This window comes from Ovis canadensis, chromosome 24 (genome assembly GCF_042477335.2).
Source record: "Ovis canadensis isolate MfBH-ARS-UI-01 breed Bighorn chromosome 24, ARS-UI_OviCan_v2, whole genome shotgun sequence".
NCBI classification, from domain to species: domain Eukaryota; kingdom Metazoa; phylum Chordata; class Mammalia; order Artiodactyla; family Bovidae; genus Ovis; species Ovis canadensis.
In genome coordinates, this window is record NC_091268.1 from 32,218,435 (window position 1) to 32,239,075 (window position 20,641).

General features: G+C 42.3%; 1 protein-coding gene across 1 annotated transcript in view; it reads left to right on the forward strand.

Moving 5' to 3' along the window:
• The window catches only part of TMC5 (transmembrane channel like 5), an 83,659-nt gene that overhangs the window by 15,410 nt on the left and 47,608 nt on the right, over positions 1 to 20,641 (forward strand). The window contains exons 2-3 of the mRNA XM_069570218.1: positions 12,247 to 13,060; positions 16,471 to 16,631. Coding sequence (XP_069426319.1) covers positions 12,303 to 13,060; positions 16,471 to 16,631 — 919 coding nt within the window. The 5' untranslated portion in view covers positions 12,247 to 12,302. The remainder of the gene's footprint in view (positions 1 to 12,246; positions 13,061 to 16,470; positions 16,632 to 20,641) is intronic.

The window sequence follows — 20,641 nt, forward strand, 5'->3', positions numbered from 1 at the left end:
GAAGCCCATAGACATACACACACACACAGGGAAAACCAAACCATGTGATTAAATTCTAGATTGTGAAAGGAGCCCCTCAAAGGCTACATTCTGTATGATTTCATTTATATGACATTTTGAAAAATGCAAAACTATTGGGATGGAGAACAGACCCTTCTTGGGCTAAGGATGGGAGGAGGGGTGATTTCAGGGAATGGCAGCGGGGAGTTTAAGGTGATGAAACTGTCTATATCCTGATTGTGGTGGTTGTGCGTGTGCTCACAGAACTACATATCCCAAATATTTTGTTGCTTGTTAATTTAAAAGTGAAATTGTTAGGGTCTAGTCATAAGTTGTAGCCTCATGAAGGTTCTAAACTTGAGGTTTGCTCTCTCCTCATTGAAAAAGAGACAGTGGCCCATTCAGAGAGTTGTTGAAGAATCACTAGCGCTAATGAGATGATGTAGTTATTAACTTGAATCCCTGAACAAGAAATAAAAAGGAAGGAGCTATCGCTGGGAGATAATAAATGATAAAATCTTGTTATTTTCCATGAGGAAATTTCTCCTTTCAAGAATCCCTGTGATGATCTGAAACCCTCAGTTTATAAATGGGATATGTTTGTGGCCACAGTGGACCCAGGCCTGAGAAGGTCTGAATGAAACTTTCTCCCAGGATGGTCCAGCAGATCCCAGTTAGATTGGTTTGCCCTCCTACTGGCTGCCAGCAAGATAGGCTGCAGGCAATGCATGTGATGAATGACAACTTTGTGGGACAACATTCCTTCGTGCCTTCAACAGATATTGAGTGTCTCCTTCATCTCCTAGGCGTGGTGCTAGATCCTGGGGAGATACTGAACAAAACAGAGCACCTCTGACCCTCACAGAGCTCTCAGTTAATGGAGGACACATTTTGAACAATAAGTGCACACAATTAATATATAATTACAAATTGGTAAGTCCTATGGAAAAGGGGGCAGGATGCTATGAGAGAAACACAAGGAGAACTGTCTGGATATGGAGGAATAAGGGAGGCCTCTCTGTGAAGGCAGAGTTGAAGCTGGCTCCTTAAAGATGAGGAGTTAACCAGACCAAGAGTGGAGGGAAAAGCATTCTAGGTGGAGGGAACAGCATGTACGAAGGTCATGACCCAGGAAAAAACAGGCCAGCGTGTTTATAAAAGTTTGGCAAACTACCCTCCAGAAATGCAACCCCTGTAACTGAGAATGATTTTAAATGATTGGAAAAAAGAAGTTTGAGCACTGAAGAATTGATGCTTTTGAACTGTGGTGCTGGAGAAGACTCTTGAGAGTCCCTTGGACAGCAAGGAGATCAAACCAGTCAATCCTAAAGGAAATCACCCTGAGTGTTCATTGGAAGGACTGATGCTGAAGCTGAAGCTCCAATACTTTGGCCACCTGATGCAAAGAGCTGACTCACAACACTGGAAAAGACCCTGAAGCTGGGCAAGACTGAGGGGAAGAGGAAAAAGGGGGTGACAGAGGATGAGGTGGTTGGATGGCATTGCTGACTAATGGACTTGAGTTTGAGCAAACCCAGGGAGATAGTAAAGGACAGGGAAACCTGGTGTGCTGTAGTTCATGGGGTCACAAAGAGTTGGATGCGACTTAGTGTGAACAACAACAAAACAAGAGCATGTAGAGTCCCCCCGCCAAAATGAGTGAAGACTGAGCAAGCGTACGCCCCTGCAGCCTGGTTCCGAGCAGGCAGGTGCTATTATGTCTCAGAAGTATTGATACATCCCTTCACTTCCTAATCATACAAAATGTCCACTTCTTCCTCTTTAATGAAAAGATCTCACCTCTGTTTCCCTTTCCTTTCCTTTTTTCCTGCAAATTTTTCTTTATCTCATGAACTTAGAGAGCTGGAAAAGCCCTTTTTTAGATCTCCTGTGTTAATGTCAGTTTAACTCAGCCATTCTCAAACGCAGGGGTAAGGTGGGGAGAGGGAACGGCCGATTTATTTCCCAGGGGAATTTAACAGTGCCTGACAAGGTACCACAGACTGGGTGGCTTACCAGAAATGTATTGTCTCACAGTTCTGCAGGCTGAAAGTCTGAAATCAAGGTGTTGGGAGGGTAATGGTCCCTCCGATGCTTATAGTGGAAGGATCCTTGCTTGCCTCCTCCAACTTCTAGCAATCCTTGGCCTGAGGCAGGAGAACACCAATCTTCATGGCATCTTCCAAGTGTTTCTCCACACACCCCTCCCTGTGTGCATGGCCATGTCCAAAGTTCCCCTGCTAACAAGCACAACAGTCATACCGGACCTCAATGACCTCATTCTAACTTGATTACCTGTTAGATCTTGTGTCCTAAAAAGGTCACAAACTGGGATACCAAAGGTTAAGTACTCCTGTATATCTTTTACTGGGGACATGATCCAACCCCTAACAGTGGTCAACATATAAACAATATGAAGTGGAAAATCACCAACCAAATTCAGAATCGTGCTGGCTTCTGGCCAGAGAAAGGGGGAGGGGGAGAGTGGTGGAAAACTGGGTAGAGGGGAAGCTTGAGAGCTTCCATTTTACCATCATGCTTTATTTCCTTGAGAAAATAAGCACAAATCTGGAATTAACATGAAAAAGATCAGTGTTTGGTAGTATTTATTCTTTTGTTCTCTATACTTGATTGTTGTCCATTTTTAAAAAGTCTTCAGTTCAGTTCAGTCACTCAGTCGTGTCTGACTCTTTGCAACCCCATGAATCGCAGCACACCAGGCCTCCTTGTCCATCACCAACCCCCAGAGTATACTCTGACTCACATCCATCGGGTAGGTGATGCCATCTGGCCATCTCATCCTCTGTCGTCCCCTTTTCCTCCTGCCCCCAATCCCTCCCAGCATCAGAGTCTTTTCCAATGAGTCAACTCTTCGCATGAGGTGGCCAAAGTACTGGAGTTTCAGCTTTAGCATCATTCCTTCCAAAGAACACCCAGGGCTGATCTCCTTTAGAATGGACTGGTTGGATCTCCTTGCAGTCCAAGGGACTCTCAGGAGTCTTCTCCAACACCGCAGTTCAAAAGCATCAATTCTTCGGTGCTCAGCTTTCTTCACAGTCCAACTCTCACATCCATACATGACCACTGGAAAAACCATAGCTTTGACTAGACGGACCTTTGTTGGCAAAGTAATGTCTCTGCTTTTCAATTAAAAGTCTTAAGAGGAAAGAAAATAAGAAGGCATTGAACTAGCATGTCCCTCCTTCATACGCACCAGTAAGGGGTGTGGTGTGACACCATCTCTTGTAGAAGTCAAAGTCCTCTGTCATCTGATTTTCAGGATGTATGGCCTGCAATCAGTAGCAGGGAATTTTCAGACTTCAGACTCATGTTAAGGACTATAACCTTCTGGAAATCGTCCTGGATCCAGCTTCTATCAACAGCCAGTGGGAGAGAAAACACACATCCATCCGACCCTGTAGTTCCAACGTCATCTGCATGCCAAGTCGGTGTGTGTGAAGTTTGCATTCGTTTGGGACAAAGTGAGAAAAGCGAGGATAGAGATGTAAGTTTTTAAGAAAGTTAATCTATTCAATTAAATGGACTGTTCTTCCTTTTTAGATTGGGATTTTTTCCTTTTAAAAACTGTCTATAAAATGTTTTATGAAATAACAGTGATAGTAGGTCATGGTTGCTGTTGTTGTTTTTAGTGTCTTTAGTTAGCAAAATAAAATGTAACACCACCCCCCCCCCAAAAAAGAGAAAAACCTGAAAAATTCGGTTGATTTAAATCAAAATGATGGTGGCTCTTTGGAACTAATTAAAAATTTCTACAGACTCACTTTAATAACTTTGACTGTGGATCTTAAATTTGTATGTGTTTTATACCATTTATAAGCATGTCGGTTTCATTTAGGTTGAAAGGTTGTCTCGTGTGGAAACAACAAAGTTCACCCCATCAGAAGATAGAACATTGAGCTGAAATGAGAATTTGTGGCCTCATTTTGCCCCTTATGGGGTGATGTCCTGCGTTTGATGGTGGTCAAGTGAGCTTTTACAAGGCTCTGTCCTCTCTTCCCTTGTCTTTCGGCTAATAACTGGCCTTGATTAGCAAAATTAACCTTTGTGCAGTTTACGACTGCCTCGTGATTCTAGCGTGGGGTTGGGCAGGAGACTGGAAAAGGAGATTAGAGAGACGAGCCATACAAAGCTGGCTGTCTTCTGCCGGAACATGGAGATCTAGAGCGTTCTGTTTAGCTCCACAATATTCCATTATGCAGGTGTGCTATCGCTGATTTGATCCATCCCTTGTTGATGGGTTTTTGGATTGTTTCCATTTTTTCTCATTACACGTAAAGCTTGGCCTTAATGACTCCATGTCACTGTTTTGTGAGGTTGTTTTGGTGACTGCAGAACAAAGATCCTGGGTGACTTGCTGTGGCTTATGCTGGTTTAAATCTGGGAAATATAAGAGGCAGTAGAGATCCAGATAAATAGCCTGTCTGTGACCTCATCAAGATTCCAGGATGTAGTTTATCCCTTGAACATTGTTGGACTAGCTAAATGCAAGGTGGTTATGATCGCCCATTCAAACAGGAGACTTGCAAGATCAGATAGGGAACCTGCAATTAACAGATTCAAAAGACCTATAATCGTGTGGGAATGTGACTGAAAACCAGAGAAGCCGTGAAGTAGGAAAACCTAAATGGATGTCGAAAGGAGAACTAAGAATAGACGATTCAACGGCCTTTATTGGGAAGATACTAGAGCAACAAAATTTAGAGGCAAAAGAATATATGATATACTCTATAAAATCTAAAACCCATATTTTATAAAATGCAGTATAACAATTAAAATTGTATATCTGTAACTTATAAAATATTGTACAGCAACTATATTTCAATAAAAAGGAAAATATATATGTATTTGAGCTTCTTCCAAGGCACAAAGAGAAATTTTTCCTTGGAAAGGACAGGATATTTGTACCTCTAATACTTAGTAGGAAACTATGAGTAAATTTCTCAGAAGACCACTCCCATTTAGTTTCCCTGCCAGCTCAAGACTATTTCCTTGTAGTCATTTCCTCCTCTCTCTTTTCTTTCAGTCATTTTCTGTGGCTTATCGCTTTGCTTACTTAGGGACTTGTCCCACTAGGTGGTAGTGGTTAGAGCATATTTGTGCCTGGTCTGTGAAAAAGACAAGTGCACTGTACAAACTCCTGTCAAATGACGTCAGTAGAACAGAGAATTGTAACAGCAGATTGAAACTCATTGGCTGATCACATATAGTGTCTATCTATCCATATTTGTGTTATATGAATATATTCATGAGCTTATATATTCATAAATACGTTATGAATACATATATTAAATGTGTGTGTTGTATGAATAGGTATGTTCATACAATACATATTCATAAACACATAGAGATAAACAGGTAAATAAATAAATGATTGATAGATAAGTAGACAGATGTTATATGTGATCAGCCAACAGTTCATTCATTCATGAATATGTTCACAAATATATATATTCATATAATACACAAAGATATATTTGTCAAAGATTCTAAATGATCTTGTATTGTCAGGCTAGGCTAGACTCTGCTGCATTAAGAAACAAACACAAAATCTCAATGGCTGACTCCGGAAAGTTTATTTCTTGCCCATGAAATGCTATTACGGATTATTGGGGGTGGGTTGTGCTCCATTTAGTCAAGTGGTCTATGGGTGAAGAACGAGTCTCCATCTGAAATGTCACTGGCTGCCATGGCAGGGGAAAGGCACTAGAAGGTTGTGTTTTTGACTCTTAAATTCTTTTGCTTTGAAGTAACACATGCTCACAGCCCACTGGCCAAAAATAGCCCAATGCCACTGCCTTTATGGAAGGGGGTTGCTCACCTTACAATGACCTGCTGGGACTCCAGAGCTCCCCCCAACACTCCCCACTCCCAGCCCCAACAGCTTGTCCTGGAGTTGTTGAAGGGTCTGAGCTCTTTGCTGGTGACCCTGAGCTATATTATGGGGTCAACTGATCCCTTTAGAAGGTCCTCGAGACACATTTTTTTTTCAGAAATTCATCTTGAGGAGAAGCATTGACTTCTTGAAAAACTGATATACTTCCTTTTTTTCACAAGAAATGAGTATCACATAACTTGTATGATTGATTCTCTTTCAGTCTGAACTAAGAAGAAGCTCACACCAAAATTTAGTTCTCATTTACAATCACTATGTCAACTGAGGAATATGGTAGAATTTCTTTTCCTTCTTCTTTGTTATAAGATTTCTATTTTTTAAAATTATGTCCTAGTTGACTGCCTGATTTTTTAAAAAATTGATGTATAAGTTGCTTTACAACATTGTATTGATTTCTATATATGAATTCACACACACACACACACACACACCAGTTCAGTTCAGTCACTCAGTCATGTCCAACTCTTTGTGACCCCATGGACTGCAACACACCAGGCCTCCCTGTCCATCACCAACTCCTGGAGTTTACTCAAACTCATGTCCATTGGGTCAGTGATGCCATCCAACCATCTCATCCTCTGTCTGCCCCTTCTCCTCCTGCACTCAATTTCTCCCAGCATCAGGGTCTCTTCAAATGAGTCAGTTCTTTGTATCAGGTGGCCAAAGTATTAGAGTTTCAGCTTCAACATCAGTCCTTCCAATGAAAACCCAGGACTGATCTCCTTTAGGATGAACTGGTTGGATCTCCTTACAGTCCAAGGGACTCTCAAGAGTCTTCTCCAACACCACAGCTCAAAAGCATCAATACTTCGGTGCTCAGCTTTCTTTATAGTCCAACTGTCACATCCATACATGACCACTGGAAAAACCATAGCCTTGACTAGATGGACCTTTGCTGGAAAAGTAATGTCTCTGGTTTTTAATATGCTGTCTAGGTTGGTCACACACACACACACACACACACACACACACACATATTCTTTTTCAGATTCTTTTCAACTATACGTACCCTATACATACAGTGAATAAAGTGGAGTTGCTCAGTCGTGTCTGACTCTTTGCAACCCTATGGACTGTAGCCCACTAAGCTCCTCCGTCCATGGGATGTTCCAGGCAAGAATATTGGAGTGGGTTGCCATTTTCTTACCCAGGGGATCTTCCTGATTCAGGGATCAAACTAGGGTCTCTGGCATTGAAGGCAAACTCTTTTACCATCTGAGCCACCAAGGAATTCCATGTAACTTATTAGAAGATATTAACATAGTTCCCTGTACTATACAGTAAGATCTTATCATTTATTTTATACATAGTATTTTGTATCTGCCAATCCCAACTCCTAGTTTATCCTTCCCCCATACCTTTCCCCTTTGGTAACCATAAATTTCTCTATATCTGTGGGTCTGTTTCTGTTTTGCAAAGAAGTTCATTTGTATCATTTTTTTTTTAGATTCCACGTGTAAGTGACATCACACTTGTCTGTCTCTGTCTGATTTGCTTCACTTAGTATGATCATCTCTAGGTCCATCCATGTTGCTGCAAATGGAATGCCTGACTTTTGTTGTCCACCAAGGCTTCTTTCTCGTGAAAGCTGCCAGGGTTTTCACTACACATAAATCAAAATAGTGGTAAATAATATCTTCCATTCAGTGAATGTTTCCTTGATGCCAGTTCTTCATGCACCCCCTATTGTTCACTCCTTCCAACTCTCTGAGGCATTGTTACTCAGTATGGGACAGATGAGCAAACAGGATCAAAGAGATTGAGTAAATCGATTTGCCCAAGTCCACACAGCTAGCAGACAGAAACTAAACCCGATGCCAAGGGCTTGATTCCTACCCATTTCATTGCACAGCATCACATAGACAAGTCTCTTATGATTATGTAGTGGAAGTGACAAACAGACTCAACAGGTTAGATCTGATAGATAGAGCGCCTGAAGAACTATGGTCGGAGGTTTGTGACATTGTACAGGAGGCAGTAATTAAGACCATCCCCAAGAAAAAGAAATGCAAGAAGGCAAAATGCTTGAGCAGGCCTTACAAATAGCTGAAAGAAGAAGAGAAGCGAAAGGCAAAGGACAAAAGGAAAGATATACCTGTGTGAATGCAGAGTTCCAAAGAACAGCAAGGAAAGATAAGAAAGCCTTCCTCAGTAATCAATGCAAAGAAATAGAAGAAAACAATAGAATAGAAAGGACTAGAGATCTCTTCAAGAAAATTAGAGATACCAAGGGAACATTTCATGCAAAGATGGGCACAATAAGGGACAGGAATGGTGTTGACCTAACAGAAGCAGAAGATATTAAGAAGAGTTGGCAAGAATACACAGAATTGTACAAAAAAGATCTTCACGACCAAAATAACCATGATGGTGTGATCACTCACTTAGAGCCAGACATCTTGGAATGTGAAGTCAAGTGGGCCTTAGGAAGCATCACTAGGAACAAAGCTAGTGGAGGTGATGGAATTCCAGTTGAGCTATTTCAAATCCTAAAGGGTGATGCTGTGAAAGTGCTGCACTCAGTATGCCAGCAAATTTGGAACACTCAGCAGTGGCCACAGGACTGGAAAAGGTCAGTTTTCACTCCAGTCCCGAAGAAAGGCAATGCCAAAGAATGCTCAAACTACCACACAATTGTACTCATCTTACACGCTAGCAAAGTAATGCTTAAAATCGTTCAAGCGAGGCTTTAACAGTATGTAAACTGAGATCTTCCAGATATTTCTAAAGCTGAATTTAGAAAAGGCAGAAGAACCAGAGATCAAATTACCAACCTGCACTGGATAACTGAAAAAGCAAGAGAGTTCCAGCAAAATATCTGCTTCTGCTTTATTGACTATGTCAAAGCCTTTGACTGCATGGATTACAACAAACTTGAAAATTCTTCAAGAGATGGGAATACCAGACCACCTGACCTGCTTCCTGAGAAATCTATAGGCAAGTCAAGAAGCCACTGTTAGAACTGGACATGGAACAATGGACTGGTTCTAAATTGGGAAAGGAGTGCATCAAGGCTGTATGTTGTCACCTTGCTTATTTAACTTATATGAAGAGTACATCATGAGAAATGCTGGGCTGGATGAAGCACAAGCTGGAATCAAGATTGCCAGAAGAAGTATCAATAACCTCAGATATGCAGATAACACCACCCTTATGGCAGAAAGTGAAGAAGAACTGAAGAATTTCTTGATGAAAGTGAAAGAGGAAAGTGAAAATGTTGGCTTAAAACTCAATTCAGAAAACTAAGATCATGGCATCCAGTCCCATCACTTCATGGCAAATAGGTGGGGAAACGATGGAAACAGTGAGAGACTTTATTTTCTTGGGCTCCAAAATCACTGCAGGTGGTGATTGCAGCCATGAAATTAAAAGACGCTTACTCCTTGGAAGGAAAGTTATGACCAACCTAGATAGCATATTAAAAAACAGAGACGTTACTTTGCCAACAAAGGTCCGTCTAGTCAAGGCTATGGTTTTTCCTGTAGTCATGTATGGATGTGAGAGTTGGACCATAAAGAAAACTTGGCACTGAAGAATTGATGCTTTTGAGCTGTGGTGTTGGAGAAGACTCTTGAGAGTCCCCTGGACTGCAAGGAGATCCAACCAGTCCATCCTAAAGAAATCAGTCCTGAATACTCATAGGAAGGACTGATGCTGAAGCTGAAACTCCAATACTTTGGCCACCTGATGTGAAGAAGCGACTCATTTGAAAAGATCCTGATGCTGGGAAAGACTGAAGACAGGAGGAGAAGGGGACGACAGAGGATGAGTTGTTTGGATGGAATCACCGACCCAATGGACATGAGTTTGAGCAAGCTCTGGGCGTTGCTGATGGGCAGGGAGGCCGGGCTTGATGCAGTTCATGGGGTCACAAAGAGTCTGACACGACTGAGCAACTGAACTGAACTGACATCAACAGATGATTCAATTCAGATAATGTGTCCTGTTGTCAGCTAGTTTTTGCTTTCATCCACTCAGATGTTCTGTGATGCATATGTGAGAAAACTGGTAATATTTGTGAGCTAGAGCCATTCATTTATTTTCAACTAGTATAATTAGAAGGAAATAGAAGGGGAAATAGAAGGTTTCACGGTATGGTTTCTGGTTTAGATCTTTCTCATTTTCTTTTTCTTTTTAAGAGTAAGAGGTTGCATATTTATAGAGAGGTACACAGTTCTTACTATAGTCCATGAGGTTGCAAAGAGTTGGACACAACTGAGCAACCGAGCATGCATGCACCCACACAGTTCTTACGTGTCCTTGATGTGCACACACATGCCACCATGTAGCCACCACCCAGATCAAGAGGGGAACATTTCTAGAATCCCAGAGGCTTGCCCGCTCATATTGTTTCCCATCTCCTCCCTTCCCCAAGGTAATCGCTATTCTGACTTCTAGCTCCATTATTTAGTTTGCCTGTTCTTGAACTTTGTATAAATATTATGCAATCTGTAGTCTTTTGTATCTGAATTTCAATCATCATGGCCTCTGTGAGATGAATCCATGTCATTGCATGGCACAGAAGTTCAGTCTTTGTTACTGCTGTGGAGTGTTTCATTGTATGACTATGCCACAATTTATTTACTTATTCTACTGTTAGCTTGTTTACAATTTCTGGCTCTTATGTGAGAAAAGCATCTATGAGCACTCTCATCGCCTTTTGGTGGACATACTTTTTTCTCTTAGGCTGGTATTGTACCGGGATTTATTTTCTTAGGTTTAGTAGGCACATTTAGTTTGTTAGATGTAATAGTAATAGCTAAGGTTTAGTAGGCCATGGAAACCCTAAACCTTAAATACATATTAATTTCATAAGTAAATGAGTTCATTTTCCATGTTATGAAAAATAAGTTGCCGTAAAGCCCAGCATTTAGCCTTTCTAGCACTCAGTTTGTGTGAATGTTTCTGTTTGTAAAACTCAGCATATTCGTTGAAATTCTCTTTCATTTTTGTACAACAAAAACCCAACTCAACTATAATTCAAAAGGGGAATGTAATGACTCAAGCGTCCAGTGGTTGGCTGCCTTCAGGCACGGCCAGATTCAGGTGCTTAAACAATGTCGTAGCATTTGACCCTTCTTTCTGTTTATCTCTTGGTTCTGTTCTCTTTGCTGTTGGCACTGCTCTCAGGCAGGCCTCCTTCCCTGGTGACCTCTGGCAACTTCAGGCTTATAACTTCCTAAGGCCCAAGTCCAACCGAAAGAGAGAGCTTCTCTTTTTCAACATTTCTGATAAAACTCCCAGAATTGAGTCTTACTGGCTCTGACACAATCACTGTGGCCAAGAAGCAAACAATTCTGATTGGGTCACACATTTACACCTGGCTGACATGAATTGAGAGGGGAAATGTTACTACAAAAGAGAGAAGTGGATGCTGGACAGGGACACAAATAATGAAAAACTTTCTGCTATGCTGAAAAGGTTGTAGATGACAGTGGCAGAAGGTTAATTCTTTAGCTCTGATTGCTCAACAAAAAGTCTAACCCTTTTCGTTTTTATATAGAGATAAATCTGTAAACATTGGCTGAACTTTAAAAGTGGTCTACTTGCTTCTTTCAAAAGCATCACCATTTATCTAATCATGCTGGCTCAAACTGCGGAGTTTATTTCTGACTTTTCTTTTGCTTAGCTCTCACCCTTTCCGTATCAGGTCAATCCACAAATCCTATTACTTCTTTCTTTAAATTTTCTCCCCTCCTTGTATTGGAGTTTCAGTTTCAGCATCAGTCTTTCCAATGAATATTCAGGGTTGATTTCCTTTAGGATTGACTGACTTGACCTCCTCACAGTCCAAGGGACTCTCAAGGGTCTTCTCCAGCACCACAATTTGAAAGCATCAATTCTTTGGCACTCAGGCTTCACATCCATACATGACTACTGGAAAAAAACCATAGCTTTAACTAGACGGACCTTTGTCAGCCAAGTTATGTCTCTGCTTTCTAATACGCTGTCTAGGTTTGTCATAGCTTTCCTTCCAAGGAGCAAGCATCTTTTGATTTCATGGCTGCAGTCACCATCCACAGATGGCCCAGATGGCACCCCATCATTTCCACATTCCAGTCCATGGAAGTGGGAAGACTGAGAAAGGGAGGAATACCCCTTCTCTTTAACAGCACAGCCCAGAAGTAATACATACCACTTCTGCCCACATCTCATTGCCTACTCTCATGGCTGCACCTAGAGGCACAGGAGGCTGGGAGATATAGTCTCTATTTTGGACAGTTGTGTACCTAACTAGGAAAGGAAAAAGAACAGATACTGCAAGGTAACCATCAATTATTGCAGGGAAGAAAGGGGAAAAAATCTGACGTTTTCTTCCTTTTGTTTTTCAGAGAAAGAAAGAGATTGCTGAATAACTGCAGACGCATTTTAATGCTCCAGAGTAAACATGTCTGCCTACAGGAATAGCGCTTATGAGGAAGACCCAGATTACCCTGACTATTCTGGGTTTCGAAACCATACTCCGGGGTATTTGAAAACTCCAGGTCCTCTGAACAACTCAGATGAACCCAGCACCAGGAGCAGCCCATACCCAGCAGAGTCCAGAACAAGTCCAGACTATCTTGGGTCTCTAGCAGAAACAGATTATCCTGGATCTCAGAATAATCCAGCCTATGGTGGCACCAGGAGCCATCCATACTCTGCAGGGACAGACTATACCAAGCCTTTGGCAGAACCAGATTATATTGGATCTCAGAGGAATCCATACCAGCCAGGCTCATCTGGAGAGCCAGACTACTCTCAGTCTCAACGAAATCCTGATTTTCCTGGTTCCAAAGGCAGTGGAAACTACACAGGCTCCAGAATAAATCAAGATTATCTCGACTTCGTGGGAGAACCAGACTACCCTGGAGCTGAGGAAAACTTGAACTCTTCTGGCCCCAGAGCCAGTTCAAACCATCCAGGCTCCAGAAGGAATCTGGAACATGCTAGCCCCAGAGTCAAGGCATACATAGACTCTCTGGGAGAGCCTGATTATCCAGGTGCTGAAAGTCAAGCTAACCATCCACACTTTTTTGGAGAACCAGACTATCCGGGTGCTGAGGACCATCAGAACTCTCCAGACTTTTGGGGAGAGCCTGATTACCCAGGTGCTGAGAATGGTCATGATTATGGCTCTTCAGAGGAGCTGGAAATGGCCAGGCAGTAAGTGCTGGAATCTCCCTCCAGTGGGGATGGGAGATGAAGGTTAGATCATTAAGTCAATTAATGTTTAACTTAATTGGGATAAGGACACATATGATGACGATTTCCATGACCTGGATTTATGGTGAAACTTTCACCACTACCTGTATACCTCACTGGGCCTTGGATTCTCAGCCCGAGGCTTCATGCTCTTAACTGATAATCTTTCATCACTTCTTGCTTGAATAACATCCTTCCCAGTCTCTTATCTCTTCCTGCCTAGTCCCTGCAAGACATTTAGATCTCACTGTTTTGACCCTGCTACTTCACCAATGAGATTAGGGTTAAGGTGATAATTACGAACCCAAATCTTTTAACCAGAACTATATCAACAGGAATGCACTTTAATCAAGAAAATCTTTTGAAAAATCTAACACCATGGAATCCATTTTACTCAATTATTTTTATACAAGGTGATTGAGCCACTTCTGACTTTTTCCACTTTCATCTTTATTTTGCCGAAATTATTGCCAGAATTGACCACTTTCCATGTGTAGAGCAGATTTGGCTCATTGATCTTCTCCATTGCTGTTGTTTTCATCAAGTTGTATTGATTATAGTTTTTGCCATTGTTAGGAATTCCTCTAAGGAGGTTTCTTTAAGTCTAATTTTTCCTGATTCAGATTCTGTAGATCTAAATTTTGTCAAGAAGATTTTAATCTTCCATCAGTTTTAGTCATTGACAAATTTTATTAGGTACAGTTTGGGTCATTAACAGTGTTAACCTTGGGTGACAGTTCTACCAAATCTAATGTTTCCTGCATTAAGTGTCTCAGTGTTCATGTTGCCAACAGCATGTGATTCTTTATTTATTTTTCAGGCTATTTTTAACCTGTAACAAATTTACTATGTGAAATTCTAACCAATGTGAGTTTTATTTTGTATGTACTATTTATACTAGTAATATTTATGAATTCAGCATAAATCCTTCAGGATAGGCTTCAACAGTGTGTGAACCGAGAGCTTCCAGATGTACAAGCTGGATTTAGAAAAGGCAGAAGAACCAGAGATCAAATTGCCAACATCTGTTGAATCATAGAAAAAGCAAGAGAATTCCAGAAACATCTACTGCTTCATTGACTATGCTAAATCCTTTGACTGTGTGGCTCACCGTACAGTGTGGAAAATTCATAAAGAGATGGGAATACCAGACTACCTTCTCCTGAGAAACCTGTATGCAGGTCAAGAAGCAACAGTTAGAACTGGACATGGAACAAGGGACTGGTTCCAAATCAGGAAAGGAGTACATCAAGGCTGTATATTGGCACCCTGCTTATTTAACTTCTATGCAGAGTACATCATGGGAAATGCTGGGCTGGATGAAGCACAAGCTGGAATCAAGAATGCCAGGAGAAATATCAACAACCTCAGATATGCAGATGACACCACCCTTATGGCAGAAAGCGAAGAGGAACTAATGAGCCTCTCGATGAAGAGGCCCAAAAACCAAAACATTAAAAAAAAAAAAGAAGAAGCAATATTGTAACAAATTCAATAATTACCTTAAAAAGATAATCAACATTCAAAAAACTAAGATCATCGCATCTGGTCCCATCACTTCCTGGCAAATAGAAGGGGGAAAAGTGAAAATAGTGACAGATTTTATTTTCTTGGACTCCAAAATTACTGCGGATTGTGGCTGCAGCTACGAAATTAAAAGATGCTTGCTCCTTGAGAGGAAAGCTATGACAAACCAAGACAGAATATTAAAAAGCAGAGACATTTCTTTGCTGACAGAAGTCCACCTAGTCAAAGCTATGGTTTTTCCAGTAGTCATGTATGGATGTGAGAGTTGCACCATAAAGAAGGATGAGCGCCGAGGAATTGATGCTTTTGAATTGTGGTGTTGGAGAAGACTCATGAGAGTCCCTTCGACTGCAGGGAGATCTGACCAGTTAATCCTAAAGAAAATCAACCCTAAATATTCATTGGAAGAACTGATGCTGAAGCTGAAGCGCCAATACTTTGGCCACCTGATGTGACGAGCCGAGTCATTGGAAAAGACCCTTATGCTGGGATAGATTGAGGACAAGAGGAGAAGCGGTGATAGAGGATGAGATGGTTGGATGGCATCACTGTCTCAATGGACATGAATCTGAGCAAACTCTGGGAGATAATAAAGGATAGGAAAGCCTGGAATGCTGCAGTCCATAGGGTTGCAAACAGTGATACACGACTTAGTGACTGAAAAACAAGAACAAAAATATGGGATTTGGGTGTGTAGTGGGCTCAAATGTCTTCAGAACCTAAATAGGAGGGTTAAAAGGACTAGGTCAAAATGTCCTCTTGGTCTTATCCCCCAATGCCTGGTTCATCATTGAAAATATACCTTTGACCTGTCACTCCCTTGTTTATTATCTTCCATGGTTCTCCATAACCTTTGGGAGAAAGACTCTGCCACTTCACTTATGGTACCTTAAGAATGAGGATGTGCTGCACTAATGTAAGATGCCAGCCAAAGCCCCGGCTGACTGGCCTCCTCCCACTTCTGCTATCCCCTCCCTGTCGCTGTTGTTTAGTTGCTAAGTCATGTCCGACTCTTTTGCGACCCCATGGACTCTAGCCCGCCAGGCTCCTCTGTCCATAGGATTTCCCAGGCAAGAATACTGGAGTGGGTTGCCATTTCTTGTCCAGGGAATCTCCCCAACTCAGGGATCGAACCCACATCTCCTGCACTGGTAGGCGAGTTCTTTACCACTGAGCCACCTGGAAGGCCCATCTTCTCCCTACCTCCGCCCTATACTGTAGGTCAGTGGTTCTTAACCTTGGCTGATGCTCATAATTACCTAACTACCTGGGGGGGGGCCTTAAAAATCATACAAATACCTGGGCCCAACTTTCAAAGCTTCTATTTAGTTGTTTGGGGTGAGGCCTGGGAATTGATATATACATAAAATTGAGAATCTTTGCTCCAATTAATTGCCCTTCATAGCATTCCTTTTATCTATTCAACACTTTCTGGTCTCACAGGCTTACTTGTGCTATTCTTCATCTTTGGATGCCCTACTCTTAACTCTTTATGTATGGATTTGTCCTTCCAATCCCAGGGCAGATGTTTCTTTTCCATGTAGATTTCCCTTCAAACTCTCAGCCCAAATTTTCTTTCCTGTGAACTCACTGGACCTGTCTTCTTATATTCACCAGTTACTACTTGTATTATAATTGCTTATGATTGTGTTTAAGAAGCTCGACCAGACTGTATGGAGAGCTCCTTGAGGGCCAACAACCCATGTCTTTGTCTTTGTGTTCTCTCCCCCTTGCCCATGCATGGTTGGCATTCAGTGGAATGAATGGATGGGTGGATGGATGGATGGATGACTGTCCTTACTGTACTACCAGATGAATACTGATTCATCATTTTGGGATTGCAGAATGCTCAACAGAACATCTTCAGTCCAGCCCCCGTATCACCATGAGGGTGTCAGCCCCTTGGGCACCCTTGGGAGAGAAGATGTTGATTATCCTGAAAGCATTGAAATGCAATCTGTGGAGATGGCTAATCCATATCCAGGTGCTCCTGACAATGGCTATGGTAAGCATTTGTTAAGAAGAGGATCATTTCCTGGGAAGAAAATAAAATTCAATGGGCTTGGGACCAGTCATTAAAGATCAGTGAGGGAAGTGGTTTACCCCTCCTCCTTCAAACACCCACTTTACAAGGGCTGAACCCTGAGGGTGTAGAGAAGAGAAGCAGTGTCATCATTTATCTGAGCACGCTGGGCAGGAGTGGTGCCCGTGTGTGGAGGCTGATGGTCAGGTTCAAGCCCATGGTGGTTATGTGAGAAAGATGGTCTTAGTGTGGCCAGATCCTCAGAGTTTTCTAGAGAAGCCAGAAATCTGGGTTTTTACATGTTCCAAAATAACTTTTAAAATAAATGAATAAAATCCCTGTGCTGAGCAAACAAAACAATTGGTAGACTAGATTCAGTTTGCGTGGCTGCTGGTGGCCAGCTTTAGTTAAGCACCTCCTAAAGGTGTTCAGATGGTCAGCATTTTTATTTTGGGAACCTGCTAGGGATACAGAGAATTAGAAGCAGCTCTGTCCTCATGCTACTTAAAGCCTAGATTAGGAGGTGCCAAGAGCATTTGAAGACTAAAGAAAATGAGCAAACAGATGGATAACATGGGAAAAATCATATCATTCTCAGAATCTGCTGTGTGTAAAGGTTTAGCTCTGGGAGGTAAAGAAGACTCTACCAGTTCTCATCTTCTGAGGAAAAAAAAGGGGGGGGGACTTTTCTGAGAGAGAAAGCCAGCTCATGGCACAAGTCGAAGTTATAGGAACGCAGAGCTGGAGAAGGGAGTGCTCAGCCTTGAACAGAGCGTGGGGGTCCAAGTGCTGATTGGTGCAGATGAAAGACCGCTCAGCCCTGACTGGTAGGGAAGAGATTGAAGAAGACAGGGAGGAGGAGATGGGATGCGTTGCCACACACTCAGAAAAAAATGTGGACTGTTACACATTTGCAGAGAAAACGTTCAGTTGGGCTATTCCAAACCTTATGTCAGGTGTTCTCAGTGGAGCATATGTATCTCAAGGGGTGAAAATTTATTGAAAAGGCCAGAAAAAAACTTCCTCTTTTTATGTATAAAGAAGATACACAAACACATAGTTATACAGTATGCTGCTAAGTCGCCTCAGTCGTATCCAACTCTGTGTGACCCCATAGACGGCAGCCCGCCAGGCTCCCCCATCCCTGGGATTCTCCAGGCAAGAACACTGGAGTGGGTTGCCATTTCCTTCTCCAATGCATGAAAGTGAAAAGTGAAAGTGAAGTTGCTCAGTCGTGTCCGACTCTTCGCGACCCCATGGACTGCAGCCCACCAGGCTCCTCCGTCCATGGGATTCTCCAGGCAAGAGTACTGGAGTGGGGTGCCATTGCTTTCTCCATTATACAGTAAAACTATGGTATTAAAATATCATGGGGGGACTTCTCTGTTGGTCCAGTGTCTAAGAATCCACCTGCCAGTAAAAGAGACGCAGGTTCAATCCCTGGTCCGTGAAGATCCCACATTCCACTGGGCAACTAAGCCCTGGTGCCGCAGTATTGAAACCCAGGCACCTGGAGCCCTTGCTCTGCCACAGAAGAAGCCACTGCAATGAGAAGCCTGCAGATCGCAACTGGAGCAGCCCCCACTTGCCACAACTATAGAAAGCCAACTATAGCAGCAACGAAGACCCAGTGCAGCCAAAAATCAATAAATAAGTAATATTGTGAGGAAGGGCAATGAGGAAAAACATCTTAAAAGACTCCTTATGTGGCCGGTAATGAAAAAAAAAATGGATTGAGAAACACTGCCCGCTCTAATGCAAGCAGAGCTAATATCTGGTCTGGAGTGTTTCCCATGCTCTGCAGACTCTTCTAAGCACTTTACTTTTACAGTCTTGTTTCCTCTGCAGCAGACACTACTGTTCTCCCTGTTTACAGAGGGGAAAACTGAGGTTCAGAGAGAAACGTGCTCAAGGTCACCTAGCTACTAAATCGAAAGAGCCTGTATCAGGCAATCTCCCTGACTCCACTTCACTGCTGGGTAGAAGCAGGGAAATATGGATTGCTGACCACCAAGCTCCACAGAACACTGGAATTAAAAAGCTGTTTTTAAAAGTGGCCACATACAGTGTGGTTTCATTCTCTGGGCTCCTTTTAGGACCAAGGTTGTAGCCCCAGCATGCTCTTGCCCAGTGCTATACCATCTTGTTAGACTATGCACTTTTAAGGAGAACCCATTTCATCCATGTATCTTCCAAGGCTCCATGTGATTTTCCTAATGCTTGGCACAGAGTAGGTGCTTGGGCAATGCTAACTGAATTAAAAGCAATAGCTGTAAGGGATGTACCGGTTAGCTGTTGCCACAGGAATGCTGCATAACAAACAACTCTAAAACCCAGTGTTGCACAATAAGTATCATTTATTTCTTACCCACACATCTGTGGGTTTGCTTGGAGTTTGACTGAACCACATTGGGTTTGGTTGTGTCTGATTTGAGTTCACAGATTCTGTTTAGGTATAGTGTCCTTCTTGACACAGTGAACTAACCTGGGCCATTTTCATCCCATGGCATAAGCTGGAAGCACACACAGGAGTGAGCAGAAACATATGATGTCTCTGAGTCCTTGGTTTGCAACTAGCAAACTGTCGTTTCTGCTGTGTTCCACTGGTAAAGGCAAGTCACGTGACCAAGTCCAACCTCAGTGGAGGTGTCCAAAGTGGAGGAAGTATAATGTTTGCTGAAAGACAACTGATTTACCACAATAGTATATATTAAGAATTTGTGGTGTTCTGGAATTTTTTCAAGCACTTTTATACATAGTTACTCAGTATACCCAGTTACATGTATTAACTGATTCGGTTTCCCCAACAAAAATTAACTGCTTCAATTTCCCCAACAATCCTATGTGAAGGCCTATTATTATCCCTGATTTACAGACTAAGATATTGAAACTCAGGCTGTTCAGTAACATATGACAGAGAGCACACAGGTAATAAAACAGCAAAGCTGGGAACTGATCCTTGGCAAGAAGTTCCAGAACCTCCCACAGTATAATTTCATACATCTCCATCAAAATGTGCTCCAGTTTTTTCTGCTGTGGAGTTTAGACTTCATTGTTTATCATGAGTTGAATAAAAATATATTGAAATGTGACACTGTCACGTAGAGGTCGAAAGTGGACTCTGTCCCTAAGAAAATCATGCCAAATTTCAAATTTATTCATGTGTCATCATAAAAGGCTACAACTAGAAGGAAGCTTTGTAATCATCTCAACAATCTTTAAAAGTAGGACATTTTTTTTTAACGGAAGTTTTAGGTTCACAGTAACATCGAGGAAGAGGTGACCGATTTCTCAAATACCCTGTGCCCCACACGTGCATGTGTGTGCTGCCACGCAGTTGTGTCCAACTCCCTGAGACTCCTTGGACTATAGCCCGCCAGGCCCCTCCGTCCATGGAACCCTCCAGGCAAGAACACTGACATGGATTGCCATTTCCTACTCCAGGGAACATGTGTATGGCCTCGCTCATTATCAGGGTCCCCCACCACAGTGGGATGTTTGTCACAACTGAACCTACATTGACATATCATTATCACCCAAAGTCCTTAGTTTACATTAAGTTTCACCTTGGGTGGTACATTCTATGGGTTTCAACAAATATATAATGACTTGTATCCATCATAGGGTATCCTACAGAGTATTTTCACTGTCCTAAACCCTTCTGAAGCTTCCCAGGTGGCGCTAGAGGTAAAGAACCTGCCTACCAATACTGGAGACATAAGAGACGTGGGTTTGATTGCTGGGTCAGGAAGATTCCTTGGAGGAGGAAATGGCAACCCATTCCAGTATCTTTGCCTGGAAAATCCCATGGACAGAGGAGCCTAGTGGGCTACAGTCCATGGGGTCACAAACAGTGGAACATTACTGAAGCAACTTAGCACACAAACCCCTCTGAGCTCCATCTATTCATCCCTCCAGACAAGTATTTTTCAAACTCTGAGTTATTGCCCACTAACAAGGTCCTGCTGACCATTGTGTGCTCAGTAGTAACT